Source organism: Cotesia glomerata, linkage group LG9, assembly GCF_020080835.1.
Source record: "Cotesia glomerata isolate CgM1 linkage group LG9, MPM_Cglom_v2.3, whole genome shotgun sequence".
NCBI lineage: Eukaryota > Metazoa > Arthropoda > Insecta > Hymenoptera > Braconidae > Cotesia > Cotesia glomerata.
Genome location: NC_058166.1, coordinates 15,531,878 through 15,546,782, shown reverse-complemented (window position 1 = coordinate 15,546,782; position 14,905 = coordinate 15,531,878). Strand labels below are relative to the sequence as shown.

The window sequence follows — 14,905 nt, the reverse complement described above, 5'->3', positions numbered from 1 at the left end:
GAATTTTTTCTTATTGAAAAAATTATTACAAAAAAATTAAAAAAAAATTAGGAAAACGGTTGACCCTGAAGGCCATCCCTGCAACTTCCCGCTAATTCCATACTTAGGCGCTTAAAATTGCACCGATGGCGTTTTTAAGCTCTTCGAGCTCAAAAATACCATTCATGGGTTATTTTGAGCTCTCCAAGCTCAGAGAGATTGTTTTCCTATGCTTCGAGCTCAAAAGTCTGATAGGGATTTGATGACACTATTTTTTGAATTTTTAAACCGCAATAACTTTTGAATGAGTAAAGCGATTTTCACGCGGTTGGCAGCATTTGACGCAGTTTTTCAAGCCTCACAAAGAATCTTAAATTTTGAATTGATCGCGCTAGGAATTTTGGAGTTATTCCGAAACAACACTTTTTTCGGTTTTCTTTCGTTCACGATATCTCTCGAACGAATCAACCGATTTTGATCGGACTGGTGGCGATCGACGTGGCTTTTTGAGGTTAAGAGCTGATTAGTTTTTGGAATTGAACTATTAAGCCGTTTAAAAGTTATTCCAAAAAAACCACATTTGAAAAAATTTTTTTTTTCAGTTTTTTGAAGATTTCTCAAAATCTAAGTTTGGTCAAGCCCTTTCGAATGGCACCAACCGCGATAAAATCGGTCAAGCCGTTCAAAAGTTATAAGCGGTTCACATACTTTCACACACACACACACACACACACACACACACACACACACACACACACACACACACACACACACACACACACACACACACACACACACACACACACACACACACACACACACACATACAGACGCCGTGACAACCTCGCGGGGATAGTCAGGGAAGTTTCCTGTGACCTTCAAACGTCGAGATCTGATGAAAACTCGGTTTTTGCAAAACGGGGTGAAAACAATAACTTCCCGATTTTTGAAAATCTTCGATTTTCGTAGCGGGAAGTTAAAAATTTCATTTGTAAAAAACTTGAAAAACTTTAAGTAAAATGTTTGAAAAAAAATCAAAAAACTAAAAATTTCGGCTAACTTTAGCATCATCATTATTAATAATACTACTATTGTGCATAGTTGATTGTTGCCGTAGCATTTGTTGCCGTTACATGCCGTAAGATGGACGGCGGAGTTTATAAGAAAGTCCTTCTTTACAAGCATGGAATGTGTGTTTTCCATACATGCTTGTAAATTTACGATTCTAGTAAAAAATTTTCTGTTATTTATAATTATAAAAATAATAATTATAATTATAACTATAAGAAAAATTATTTCTACAATAATAATAATAATAATAATAATAATAATAATAATAATAATAATACGGCCGTAAAAACCCAGCCATATTAAAACAAATTTTAAGGGAGTTGGGAAAGAACGGATAGGGGAAAGGGGGGACCTACTCAGTGGGAATTTTTCCGTAATTGAAAAAACAATCAGACTGCCCAGACTGGGAATCGAACTCAGATCTCTCGGTTACGCGCCAAGGGCTCTACCAGTTAAGCTATCCGAGACAAGTACTAACTACTTTATTCAGTCACATATATAAGACCCACCGAGCAAACAACGCCACCTTCCATCTTACGGTAAAGAGCCATATTAAAGCAAATTTTAAGGGAGTTGGGAAAGAACGTTCCCCAGAACCAATGCAACATGTGCATCATTCGAATACTTTGATTACCCACAGTTTTTCAAATTGATATTAGTAGTGTGAATTATAATGCACACCAAGTACATTAAATTTTTTTCCTTAATATTTACTGTCTTTGGCGCTTTTTTAATCTACAAAATTTTTTGTACTTGGTTTTTTTTTTTTTTGATTTAATAGTTTTTTGTAAAAATCAAATCATTATAGTTTGTAACAATAGTTGAACGTGTACTCGGCGCGACGGTTTACAGTGAAACTGTTTTTTGTAGGATTTACTATATCTTGAACTAACTTTTCATAATCCGCTAGATTACTTATAGTTTTGTTGTGATGGATAAATGTCATTTCACCTCCTATGTTGATATTGTTTTGAGTCCTAAAACTTATCATACATTTATAATTAATTTTTATTTATTTCAAATACTATTTTAAAAATAATTAATTAATAATTATAAATTTTGACCTATCAAAAATTACGATACTTACATGAATATTGATGCGTTGAATCACTAGTAAGTGCTAGTAAGGATTTTCTAAGATAATATTTTACACAATAAACTTAAAAAAAAATTACTTGTTTCAATAAATTAAAATGACTGTATACATACTAATTACTTACCTGTTATTAGACGAGCTCTAATCTAATTATTTTTACTAATAATTAATAAATAATAATAATACATTCAGTATAAGACCTGAGAATTTATTGGAATAATAAAAATTATAATAAAACTATAGAATAATTGTAAAAAAAAAAAAAAAAAAAAAAAAAAAAAATTAGAACCGCCGAGTTTCGAACCCGGACTTGGTAAATGAAAAGTTATCAAAAAGTGTAGGCACCCCAATAGAGCTTAACGGTAAATAATAAACTGCGTTTAAAAAAAACCGGTTTAACCGGAGAATTTACGGATGCAATAAAAAAAGTTATTTAAAGGTTTTTATTTAATTATGATTATTTATTATTATTGTTAGAGGGTGAAAATAATTTTTTTATGCAATGATTATTTATTAAATAAAATTTATTATTATTGCGAGAGTTAGCATGAAAATACTTTAGTTGCCGGTTAGTGTGTCTGACACACTCGTGGTAGCGCGACCGCTTGACACATTTCCCATCATGCATTGCAGGATTGGAATACCTTCTTATATATTATCTTGATACGGAGTATCTATTGGCGCGCAATCAATATAAAATTGTTGATTGAACTGAAGTTAAGGTTTACTATCAAAAATCTTGAAAGAATGGTTACTGGCCGATTTCTTTGGAAAAAAAATTTTCGGCGCATGCGCAGAATGCACATGCGCAAAGGTTCTGCGCATATAGTTTATGCGGGAAAATTTTAAAAACTAAAAAAAAATTTTTTTTTTTATAGCTCAATTTTTTTGCACTATGCGTCTTGCGCATATAATTTTAGCGCAAAAATTCAAAATCCCCAAAAAAATTTTTTTTTGAAAGTGTAAACTAGGAAAATAGAGTGATATATAGTGTAAACAATTATTTTTCTTTTGAAAAGTTAAGCTTGTCGTGACCAAATAAAGATATTTTCATCAAAAATTTTTAATTAAAAATAAAAATTTTTATTTAATAATTGGAAAACATGAAACTTTTTAAGCGACCAATAATCTAGTCAACAAGTGCCTTTTTGGTCAACTTTTTCCAGCAGTCTCAGAAAATAATGATTCAGTGTCATTCGATTCGGAATGGCATCTAGATGATTTTTGAAAATAGTGAAGTTCCGCTTGCAAAAATTGCAAAAGTAATAAAGATTTAAAAAATTTTTAAAAAGATTCAAAATAGAAGGAATTTTCCTAAAAAAATTCTTGACTTCTGGAACTGTATAAGACCAATATTTATAATTTTCCCAGAGGGATGAAAATACGGTCAAAAACGGGTGCTCTGGCTTGCATAAGCCATGTCTACTTTGGACACTTTATTAATAAAAATTATTTTATCATGTTAAATATAAAATTTAAGTAATGAAAAAATTTTTTATCACAATTTCTCAATTAGTTTTGCAATAGCTAATTAAAAATTTTTTTCTGCTTGAACATGAAGATTACAAGTGTGATAATCGTTAAACTATAAATTTGAGATTTTTTTTCTCTTTTGGAGTAATTCTTGGAAGGCTTCAAAATAGATCCCCGTTGAAAAAATTAAAAAATTTTTATTTTTCAGTTTTTTATTACCAATTTTCGTTGTTGCAAAATTAAAAACTTAGATTAATCATCGAAAAAATTGGAATTTCAATCTTTCAAAGAAAAATTGTTTCTTTAAAAAATTTTTTTTATTTCTTGAAAACGCATTTGTTAATTAACAATTACTTTCACTCACTTCTAATTAATATAAAGAACTATTAATTAGATGTATTATATTAAGGAACTATTTTTGTTTAAGATTATTTATATCAAAGATTGAAATTGCATAAAAATTTTTTTTCTAAAGAAAGCGGCCACTGATTCCTTATTGGTTAAAATTAAAGCACGCGCGTATGCGCGAAATTTGAATTCCCAGTCAACTATAAAAATTGATCTTTAAATTTTTAATTTGGGCGAATGAAAAATGAAACAAAATATTTACAAAAACATTAATCTTGTATTATATTTGATTGAATATATAAAAATTTTACACGACTTAATAATTAACTGCATATAATAATCATAATATATAATATAAATATAAATATCAATAAGTAATGGCTTTGTATACATGACGAATTTACGACTATTAAATATAAAAAAAAAAATGTAAATAATTAGGTCGTTCGTTGATCCGTCGTTTAGTTCCACACATTTAAAAGAAATATATTTCTTAATTTATAATAATTAATTATTTCGTCTTTTAATCATTCTCGATATTTTAGTCGATAAAAAAATTATAAAAAAATTACATCCACTGTAATTCATTGTAGTGGATAAGAATTACCCCTGACTAATTCTAGGTACTGAACTTTTAAGTACATCGTTAATAATATAAAATCCCTTATCCTGTGCACAGGTCGGTAAAATACTTGATTTCTTTTTCTTTTCTTTTCAGCGTTGCTCCATGTTCCACGAACGATTGAGAAAGTTTTAGAACATTTAAACACTTAAATCTTAACGTAGACAAGTATTTATCTTAAATACATCGTACATTACAACTAATGTCTTGTTGTAGCTGTTAGATTTTTTTCCATCCTTCTTCTTTAATTTATAGAACACATAAGTTATTGTATCCATTTGGTTAAAAAATGGTTTGCGATAGATAACACATTGATATCGCAGTGAGCTTAATATTTTTCTTTTATAATACTTAGGACGTTGACAATTATTGCTAGGAGATCAATCCTATAATGTGATATTGTATACAAGTAAATAGTACGAAATACACAATATTTATAAATTCAGTCATCATTCAGCTTTTAGCTGAATATTAAGAAATATTATAATAATAATAATAATAATAATAACAATTCGCGACCCAAATACCAAAAAAGCGTATAAAATTTTTTTTTTTTTATTAACACTTTCTAAGTCTAAAAATAAAAAAATAAATTTCCAAAGCCAAAAGGGCGTATGTTTAAATTTATACACCCTTTTAGTTTTAGGACATTGAAAATTTAGTGACCTAAAGCTAAAAGGGCGCATAATTTTTTTTTGCCGATTGCTTTTAAATTGTGAGTTATATGTTACTAATTTTTTGTTGCAGAATTGAAAATATATATTGATAATTAAATTACAAATAGGTATTTTTAAAGGTTATTATTACAATTTTAATATAAATTCTGTTTATAATTTTAATTGAAAAAAAAAAAAAAAAAAAAAAACACCAGCTGTAATGAAAAAAAAGTTTATCAAGGTGCAATTCCTACACCTTCTTGAGAAATGCAACAATACCCGAGTAAAAAAGATTTTATACAATTATGTATAATTATATTAAAAAAATGGCCCGATAAAATTGGATAGAAATGGTATATAATTGTATAAAATTATTTTATATAATTTTATGAAATTGTGTCTGATTAGATATAATTCTATACAATGGTATTTATTTATATATAATTGTATAAAATTTTATAGAATTGTGAAGGCGAATCACATAAAATTTTATGTAATTTTATAGAATTGTATCTAATTATATAAAATTTTATATAATTCTCCTTCATGATTTCGAATAATTTTATACAATTGAATATAATTATATAAAATTATATAAAAATTATATCCAATTATATATAGATGATATACAATTATATCTAAATTATATATAATCGTATCTATTTATATAAAATCTTTTTTACTCGGGTATGATGATCTGGATTTATTTTTTAGAGTTAAATTTTATATTTCACTTTTCAATTGGTAAACCCTGTGTTATTTGCGTGAAATATTCCAAGAAGACCTTAATGTAAGACGCTCTGAGCGACTAGCAGCAAAGAAAAATAATATCCTCTTTAAATTACCGAATTTCAGTACAACTCAATATGAATTTTCCTTCGTTATTACAGTGGGAAGAATTAACGGAGGATATTATAAATTCGTCTAGTTTAGAAATTTTCAAAAATAAGATGTTTGATTATTTATTTAATCTTGATATACGATTCTAAACTATTAGTCAATTCTCTTATTTTTATTGTTATTCTTCAAATTCTTGTGAACTTACACGATATAGCTTCTTTATAATTCCAATTTCCTTATTTGTTTTTATCTCAATGATTCTTAAATTTGTTAGTTAATTCTTAATAAATTCAATTTTTTATATTCATTCATATCTATCTTTAAAATATTTTATTGTAAAACACTTTAAATGTATATGGGTGATTCTCTGTAAGGATGTTTTTTGCTGTCCCAGGCATTTTTTTATTAGAAAAATTGTTATTTTGTTACTAAAAAAAATTTATTACGAAAGTAAAAAAACATTTCTATTTGGAGGATTGAAAACTAAAATGAAATAAATTTTGGTTTTTTTGCTATAAATTCGTAAACCACCGAAATATCAGTCCCCTGGGCTGTCCCAGTCCCAAAATTAAAACTTTAAGATTAAATTTTAAGTTATTCGTCCATAATATATAATTTGGTCCATAATGATTATAAACTTAATTAGTTAACTAACAATCTTCTTCAATAATTAGTACCGAAAATTAATTTGTTTCATTAAATTCATTAAACCAAAGTTTGTCCCAGGCATTTTAAGAACAGTCCCCTGCCAGAAGTTCAAAGCCAAAAAAAAAATTCCAGCGTGTTATTTTACTTTTTGTAAGGTTTATAAGGATCTAACTAGCCTTGAGTTAATAACCATAGGGCTGTTAGCGCTTTATCGCCATTTTATTTAGTGTCAAAGCACCGTTTGTGCTGAAAATATGTGTCTGGGCCACTTCAAAACTCCCAAACAATCCCCTGTCATGTTATATGGCAAAAGATACACAAATATCGAAAAAGCAAAAATTAATTCGGCTGTTTATTTATTATAATTAAGCTGATAGTTTTGTAGCCCTTGTTAATTTTTTTTCTAATAAAATCAAAAATAATTTGGTCGGACAATTTTGTACAGATTTAAGACGTCCTTACAGAGAATCACCCATATAGTTTAAACTGCACAATAATATAAAAATTCTTATGTATATTTTCTCTTTGCCATTTGGCATTAGTCTTGGCATAATTATTAATAAACTAAACTAAATTTCAGAGCAAAATTTAAAGTTTTTTTATACACCCTTTTGGTTTTGGGCTAAACTTTTTCTAAAGCCAAAAGGCTTTAGAATAATACATTGAAAAATTTTTTTTTGACAAATCTTTACGTTTTGAGCAGTTCTAAATTGAATGGCTGAAAAATTTTTTATACGCCCTTTTGATATAAAATCCTAGCTGCTGTAATACGCCTTTTTGGAATTTGGGTCGCGACTTATTATCATTATTAAAAATAGTTTTAGTTCACTTAATTATCTAATAAATTAATAAATAAATAATTCACTTAGTAATTCGCGTCTCAGTAGAAACTTTGCTTGGATCTGCCAATCTAACGACCATTTGTGCTCCATTTTGGGTAGTCTTGGCAACTGGTGAGTTCCTGCCTTGAAGCGGCGGACTATTAGGTAAAACTCTTTTAGCTCCACTAAGTTTAGGTGAATAGCAAGGTTTATCATCACTATTCACAGTTGAATTGAAATTACTAACACTACCCTGACTGTCTGCTTTTCTCATAGATACCACCATATCAGCGCAGCTCCTTGAATTATCTTTACGAGCAAGTGAATCGTGATTAAATAGCGCGGGAGAACTGACTTTGCTACTATTACTACTATTGATCTTCTGTTGGTTGGTAAGATATGTCTGATTGACATACCAATTGTGCAATCGATGATGTATCTCTGGGAATTGCGGCCGACGATTAGCGACTTCGTGCCAACACTCAATCATCAAACTATAAATCATAGTAGGACAATCCTCAGGGCAAGGTAATAACTGTCGTGAACGAATCATATCAATAACTTCTTGGTTATTATAGCCATAGTAAGGTTGAAGACCGTAACTGTAAATTTCCCATAGGACCACCCCAAAACTCCATACATCTGACTCGGTAGTAAATTTACCATAGAGAATTGATTCTGGTGGCATCCATCTAACTGGTAATAGACTTTTAGATTGTACTCTATAATAATCACTACTATAAATATCCCGAGATAATCCAAAGTCTGATATTTTAACAGTTAAATTTTCTCCAACTAGACAATTTCTTGCCGCAAGATCACGATGAACGTAATGATGGCTCGCTAGGTATTCCATACCCGAGGCAATTTGTAAAGCAATGTGAAGAAATTCCGGCTGTTCAAGAATTTTTCCCATTTCATTTGTTGGAGCGTCGGATCGCGGTGAGTGACGAATCAAAAATTCATGAAGATCTCCTTGGGTCATATACTCAAACAGCATGCACATTGGCTCGCCTTTTAAAATAACACCCAAAAGACAAATAATATTAGGATGTCGCAAATCAGTCATTAAATCGACTTCACGTTTAAAGTCACTCTGAGTTTTTGGCGTTGCATTTTCTTTTAAAGTTTTAACTGCTACATAAACGGGTTCTTGGAGTTTTGTTCCAGGAACTGGAACCAATTCTCCTTTATAGACTTTTCCGAATGCTCCTTCGCCCAATTCTTGAAGCAGAGCCACATTTTCTAATGAATATTGAGGTACGCATCGAGTAGCTGAAGATCTACTGCTTGATACGCTGTTTAAAGTACCAGTAGCACCTCCAGTTGTTAACAGAGACGTCATTTCAATTGGCTGTGTGGTATTTCTTCTACCGTCGTAAATATTTTTATCACACTGGACTCCAGTTAGCATTTTACCGCAAGGTAAAGTATTCGACGGACGTCGGCGGAATTTTCTGTTCCGATAGCAGCAACAATAGCAAGCTAGTGTAAAGATAAATCCGGCTAATAGAACGCAAATAATTGTCACATAAATCCAGATTTTATCGACGCATTTCATTATTCTGCATGGTTCTTTTTGCATTTTGTTATTTACGTCGACGTAGCACCAAGGCTGTGCTTCTTTTCCGCCTGGATTGCGGCAGTATGAGTGCCGGCCGCGTAACTCGGGGTAGTCTGAGATCTGGAGATTGAACTGGTGGATCCACTTCAAGCATGGTCGGTTAAATATACTGTAATTGACAGTTCCATTGTACGTCATTCCGTTGCCCCAGTAACAATTAACATCTTCTTCGGCGTTTTGGATACTTGGCACGTCAAGTGATAGACAATCGCTTGCTTCTTTAGTTCCTTGTACTGGTAAATCGGAACACTCGGGTAGACGTAGTTGCTGAAGCAGAGGGTGTCGTTTAGCAATTGCATATTCTTTTCTACACAACTCATTCTCGAGAATCTCGCAATCTTCACGGCATATTTGACGCAGCTTTTGATTCAATAAATCCTTTCGAGCTGACTTTAGCTCGCCGTATCTCTGGTTTATTATTTTGCTACTCTTTTCTTGATTTCGAGACGAACGGCGACTTATACCAGCTCGTCTTTTTCGAATTTTACCCGGAACTGTTAACATTTCGTCACTTCCCTCATTTTCGTCGTCTAATAGATCCGCTTGGTCGTTAGAATTCAAAGAGTTAAAAAGTTGTAAACTTAAATTTGATGTTTTTGCTTTCGTTCTTGATACTGATCGATCTCGACAGATAGGAAACGTTGAGTAGCACAGCGATGGTTTTGCGTATACTGCGCAATTAGGCGAAATATCTCTGTAATTTAATTGAAAATTAATTATTAATGAAAAATTTATATTATTAAGTGAATAAGAAAAGCTTGTGTTCAGGATAGTAATATGATAATATTGGTTTTTTAAATGAAATTTAGTGTCATTGCAAAGGTCTTAACTTTAACTTGTGCCTTTTCAAAGTTTTTTATCATTCTCACCGATAGTCAATTTATTAAGATGTATTTAGGCTGCATTCAAAAATACTCTATCTCTAGATACATAATTAAGAAATGACCTTGTATCTTGTGAACTACTGACATTTTCAAAGATATAAGCTCATCCCGATGTTACACTTATCGAGACCTTTTATTTGAGTACCCACATTAATTTTTCATATATTTTATATATATTATATAAAATATATGAAATATATATTAAAATGCATGTAGGTAGTCAAATGGAAGCTCTTGATGAGTGTAACATCTTTATAAGCTTATATCTCTAAAAATGTCAATAATTAATAAATGACGTTGTAGTTTGTTTAACGATAATATTTTTAAAGATATAAGCTCATCCTGGAGTTACACTCATCGAGACCTTTCATTTGAGTACCCACATCAATTTTTCATATATTTATATATATATTATAAATATGAATATATGAAAAATATATCAAAAATGCATGTGGGTACTCAAATGAAAGCTCTTCATGAGTGTAACATCGGGATGAGCTTATATCTTAAAAAATGTCAATAATTAAGAAATTACGTTGTATTTTGTCGATTGATAATATTTTTAACGGTATAAGCTCATCTTGGAGTTACACTCATCGAGACCTTTCATTTGAATACTCACATCAATTTTTCATATATTTATATGTATCATATATATGTATATATGAAAAATATATCAAAACGCATGTGGGTACTCAAATGAAAGCTCTTCATGAATGTAACATCGGGATGAGCTTATATCTTAAAAAATGTCAATAATTAAGAAATCACGTTGTATTTTGTCTACTGATGATATTTATAACGGTATAAGCTCATCCCGATGTTACACTCATGAAGAGCTTTCATTTGAGTACCCACATGCGTTTTGTTATATTTTTCATATATACATATATGTAATATATATAAATATATAAAAAATTAATGTGGGTACTCAAATGAAAGCTCTTGATGAGTATAACATCGGGCTGAGCTTATATCTTAAAAAATGTGAATAATAAAGAAATGACGTTGTATTTTATCCACTAATGATATTTTTAACGATATAAGCTCATCCTGGAGTTACACTCATCAAGACCTTTCATTTGAGTACCCACATCAATTTTTCATATATTATATATGAATACATATATCATATACATATATTTTTCATATATGTATATATTATATGTATGTATATATGAAAAATATATCAAAAATGCATGTGGGTACTCAAATGAAAGCTCTTGATGAGTATAACATCAAAATGAGCTTATATCTTATAAAAAGTCAATATTTAAGAAAATACAGTGCAATTTATCAAAATTCATTATTTAATAAAGCAAAATTTCATTTATTTATAGTTCACAAGCCACGGAAGTCACACAGTGACTGCAAGGTTGCCTGTAAAAATTAATAATGTAATGATCTTACTTTGAATAATTAATAACTCCAAATGCCTGTACAAGTTTTTCCTCTAGCATTTTTTGTGTTGCTGGAAATGGAATATGAACGGACTGGTTTCCTACAAATTCTGCACACGTTTTACCAACATACACCTTAAAAAATGAAGATTTATAAGTAATTTTAACTACATATTATTTTAAGTGTAAAAAATGTGTATAAATAATGACCTCGCATTCGTCCTCGTTATTGACTTTATGACCAGGTACTTCAGCAGTTTTTGTTGTCGAAATAATTCCAGGTGGAGAATTTATTTCCGTACTTTGTACTATTTTTTCCAGCATTTTTGGTCGAGCACTCGTCATAACTGTCGTCACTTTTTCCGTAATTGACAATATAGCGTTTGTACTTGCAAGCTCAGCATCATTTTTTTGCTCTAATTTTTCTGGCGTTTCTTTACTCTTTCTAAAAATAAATAAATCCATTAACATTGAGCTCAAATAAAGTAAATAAAAATATAAATTTAAATGATAAATTTGGCTTAAAAGCAATGATATGACCACGTGTTGCCAAAATAAATAAATAATTAATTTAATAAGTATAAATGTCAGAGTCGCAAAAAGATTTAAATTACGAACCTTAAATAATCTAAATTTTTGTCACACAACACTCCATATATTAATAAAAAATATCTTAACAGCAAAAAAAACACGTGGGGCTTCATAATAAATTAAAAATAAAAAAAAACGTTAAAATTAATATCAAAACATTGAAGAACATAAGTAGTTTTTGTTGACAACAATATAAGCGGCCATTTTAAAATTTAACTAGCGCCATCATGCGGTTGGAATTGAAACTAAAAAGCAATTGCGCGCCAGAGGAGGATGAGAGATGAGAGAATGAGGGGATGGATGTGCATGGTGTGAAAAAATGTAAAAAGGATATGAAGAAAATAAAAAATAAAAAAATTACTGGAGAGGTTTTATATATAGTGGCCGTCAAATGTGACATGAATAAGGACAAGGGCAAGGACAATTGAATGTTTTATGTCAAATTTCAATTGTACAGCACATAACAATAAAAAAATATGAAATTACTTTGACGGCTAGCAGATGTAATATATATAAAATGTAATATGAAATGGAAGCAAATAGATGAAGAAAAATATATATAGGTAGAATGAAAATTATGAGAATTAATTTAATGAAAATGAAGTTTGCCGACATTTCAAAATTTTTTATTCAAAAAATTTCAATTAAACAATTAAAAAAAATTTTCACATGTAAAAAACTTGAAAAACTATAAGTGCAATTTTGTAGAAATATCTTTTTAGTTGTAATTTAATTGATAAATAAAGTTAAAAATTTTTAAACGTCTGCTAACTTCAGTATCATGTTAATTTAATGAAGATTAGGTTAGCCGACATCTAAAAATTTTAATAATTTTTTTTAATAAAAAAAAATTATTACAAAAAAATAAAAAAAAAATTTCATTTGTAAAAAACTTGAAAAACAATTTTTTTTTAATATTTTTTAGTTCTAATTTAATAAATGAAAAAGAAATTAAAAAATTAAAAACGTCGGCTAACTTTATAGTATTATTAATTTAGCAGATATTTAATAATTTTAAGAATTTAAAAAAAAAAATGATGGCAAAAAAAGTAGAAAAAAAATTGATAGGTAGAAATTTTAAAAAATTATAAATACAATTTTTTAAAAATAATTTTTTAGAAAATATTTAATTCTTAAGGAGGAACACCACTGGGACGATCGAAAAAAAGGTGATTTTCGGGAATTTTTTTGACAGGGAAAATAAACGAATTTGAGAATCGGATTTTTTTTATTTTATTAAGGCTATATTAAAGATTATTACCCTTCATTTCTGTTAAAAAATTTTTAATTATTACAAAGTTATTAGTAATCTCGTAGAGCTCTAGAAAAAATTTCCCCCTCCATGGTCACATCGATAACTCAAAAATGGATCATCTGAAAGTAAAAACCTAAATTGCTTGATAATTAGTAAGGATGTAGTTATCGTTGCACGTACGGAATTTTGAAAATTTTAATTTTCAAAAAAATCGCGACTGATTGAAAATTTCCTCATTATTTTTACTGTTTTTTTTTTTCAACCCGACAAAAAAAATCTTTAAAATCAAAATTTTTAAAATTCCGCCCATGCAACGATAACTACATCCTTACTGATTAAAAAGCAATTTGGATTTTTATTTTCAGATGATCCGTTTTTGAGTTATCGATGCGACCATGGAGAGGGAAATTTTTTCTAGTGCTCTACGAGATTGTTAATAGCTTTTTAATAATTAGATATTTTTTAATAAACATTTAGGGTAATAATCTTTAATGTACCCTTAATAAAATAAAAAAAATCCGATTCCCAAATTCCTTTACTTTCCCTGTCAAAAATATTCCTGAAAATCACCTTTTTTTTCGACCGTCACAGTGGTATTCTCCTTTAAATAAAATTGAAAATTTTTTATTGAAAAAATTATTACAAAAAAATTTAAGATTAAAGACCTAGTTATTGACACTTGCAATTTTATTTTAATTAAAAAAAAAAAAAAAACAAATCAACTCTAATATAAATTAATGAATATAACTTTTGAATTATAAATTTTAAGATAATTGATTTTTTGAGTACATTTTATTTTTTTAATTAGAACAAAATTGCAAGGATTAAACAACTAGGCCAGTGTTAATAATTGGGTCTTTTACCACAATTTGTAAAAAACTTTATATGAATTAAAAAAAAAAATATTTTTTGTTTCAATTTAATAACCGAATAAAAAAAATAAAAAAAAAAAACGTCGGCTAACTTTAGTATTATACTTATAGGTAAGATAATAAAATATTATTAATAATATTTACCGCTTTATTTCAGTCACAAATGATACGGGAGTTTCAATTGGCGGTGTCGTGTTCTCGATCAGTTGAGCTGCAACAAAAATGAATTATTTCCATGCAATTTTGTGGAACGGTCAATAAAGAACGGTCGTTAAATGAATGTGTGTGAAGCAAAGTAGGATTTTTGCAGACTGTTGGGTCCAGTTGATACCATGCTATGCGATATACCAGGAGTATGACATGGTGTGGATGGCGTATTTGAGCTCTAAAAGCTGGTGGTGTAGCGTAGAGTGTAGAGTAGAGTCGAAGCTCTTTCTCGATGGAGAAAGCAAGCGAGAAGCGACAAGCGAGCAGACCAGGCCACAGGCAAAATTCGGAACAAGTGTCGCCGTGGTAACGTACCCTCGTAAAACCTAGGATCCTGACCCCCTCGTTTACCCCCTGGCTCATATAACCCATATCCCCTCACCTCTTCGTTTACCCCAGGACATAAAGCCCCTACAAGCTTATACTACCACGATTACTTGCGGATTTTCATCCGTTATGTGGGTGTATACATATATAGATATATAGATATATAGATATATAGATATATAGATATATAT

General features: G+C 29.5%; 1 protein-coding gene across 2 annotated transcripts in view; it reads right to left on the bottom strand.

The window, feature by feature from the left end:
- Positions 1-7,168: 7,168 nt before the first annotated feature.
- Positions 7,169-14,905, bottom strand: part of LOC123271806 (tyrosine-protein kinase transmembrane receptor Ror) — a 31,387-nt gene continuing 23,650 nt past the window's right edge. Inside the window, exons 2-5 of one of the 2 annotated variants that reach the window (XM_044738226.1) lie at positions 14,325-14,391; positions 11,673-11,907; positions 11,473-11,597; positions 7,169-9,872 (exon numbers count right to left, since the gene is read on the bottom strand). In XM_044738226.1, coding sequence (XP_044594161.1) covers positions 7,595-9,872; positions 11,473-11,597; positions 11,673-11,907; positions 14,325-14,391 — 2,705 coding nt within the window. In that variant the 3' untranslated portion in view covers positions 7,169-7,594. Of the gene's footprint in view, positions 9,873-11,472; positions 11,598-11,672; positions 11,908-12,080; positions 12,294-14,324; positions 14,392-14,905 lie in introns of those variants that run through there. The other variant, XM_044738227.1, reaches the window with a different exon arrangement.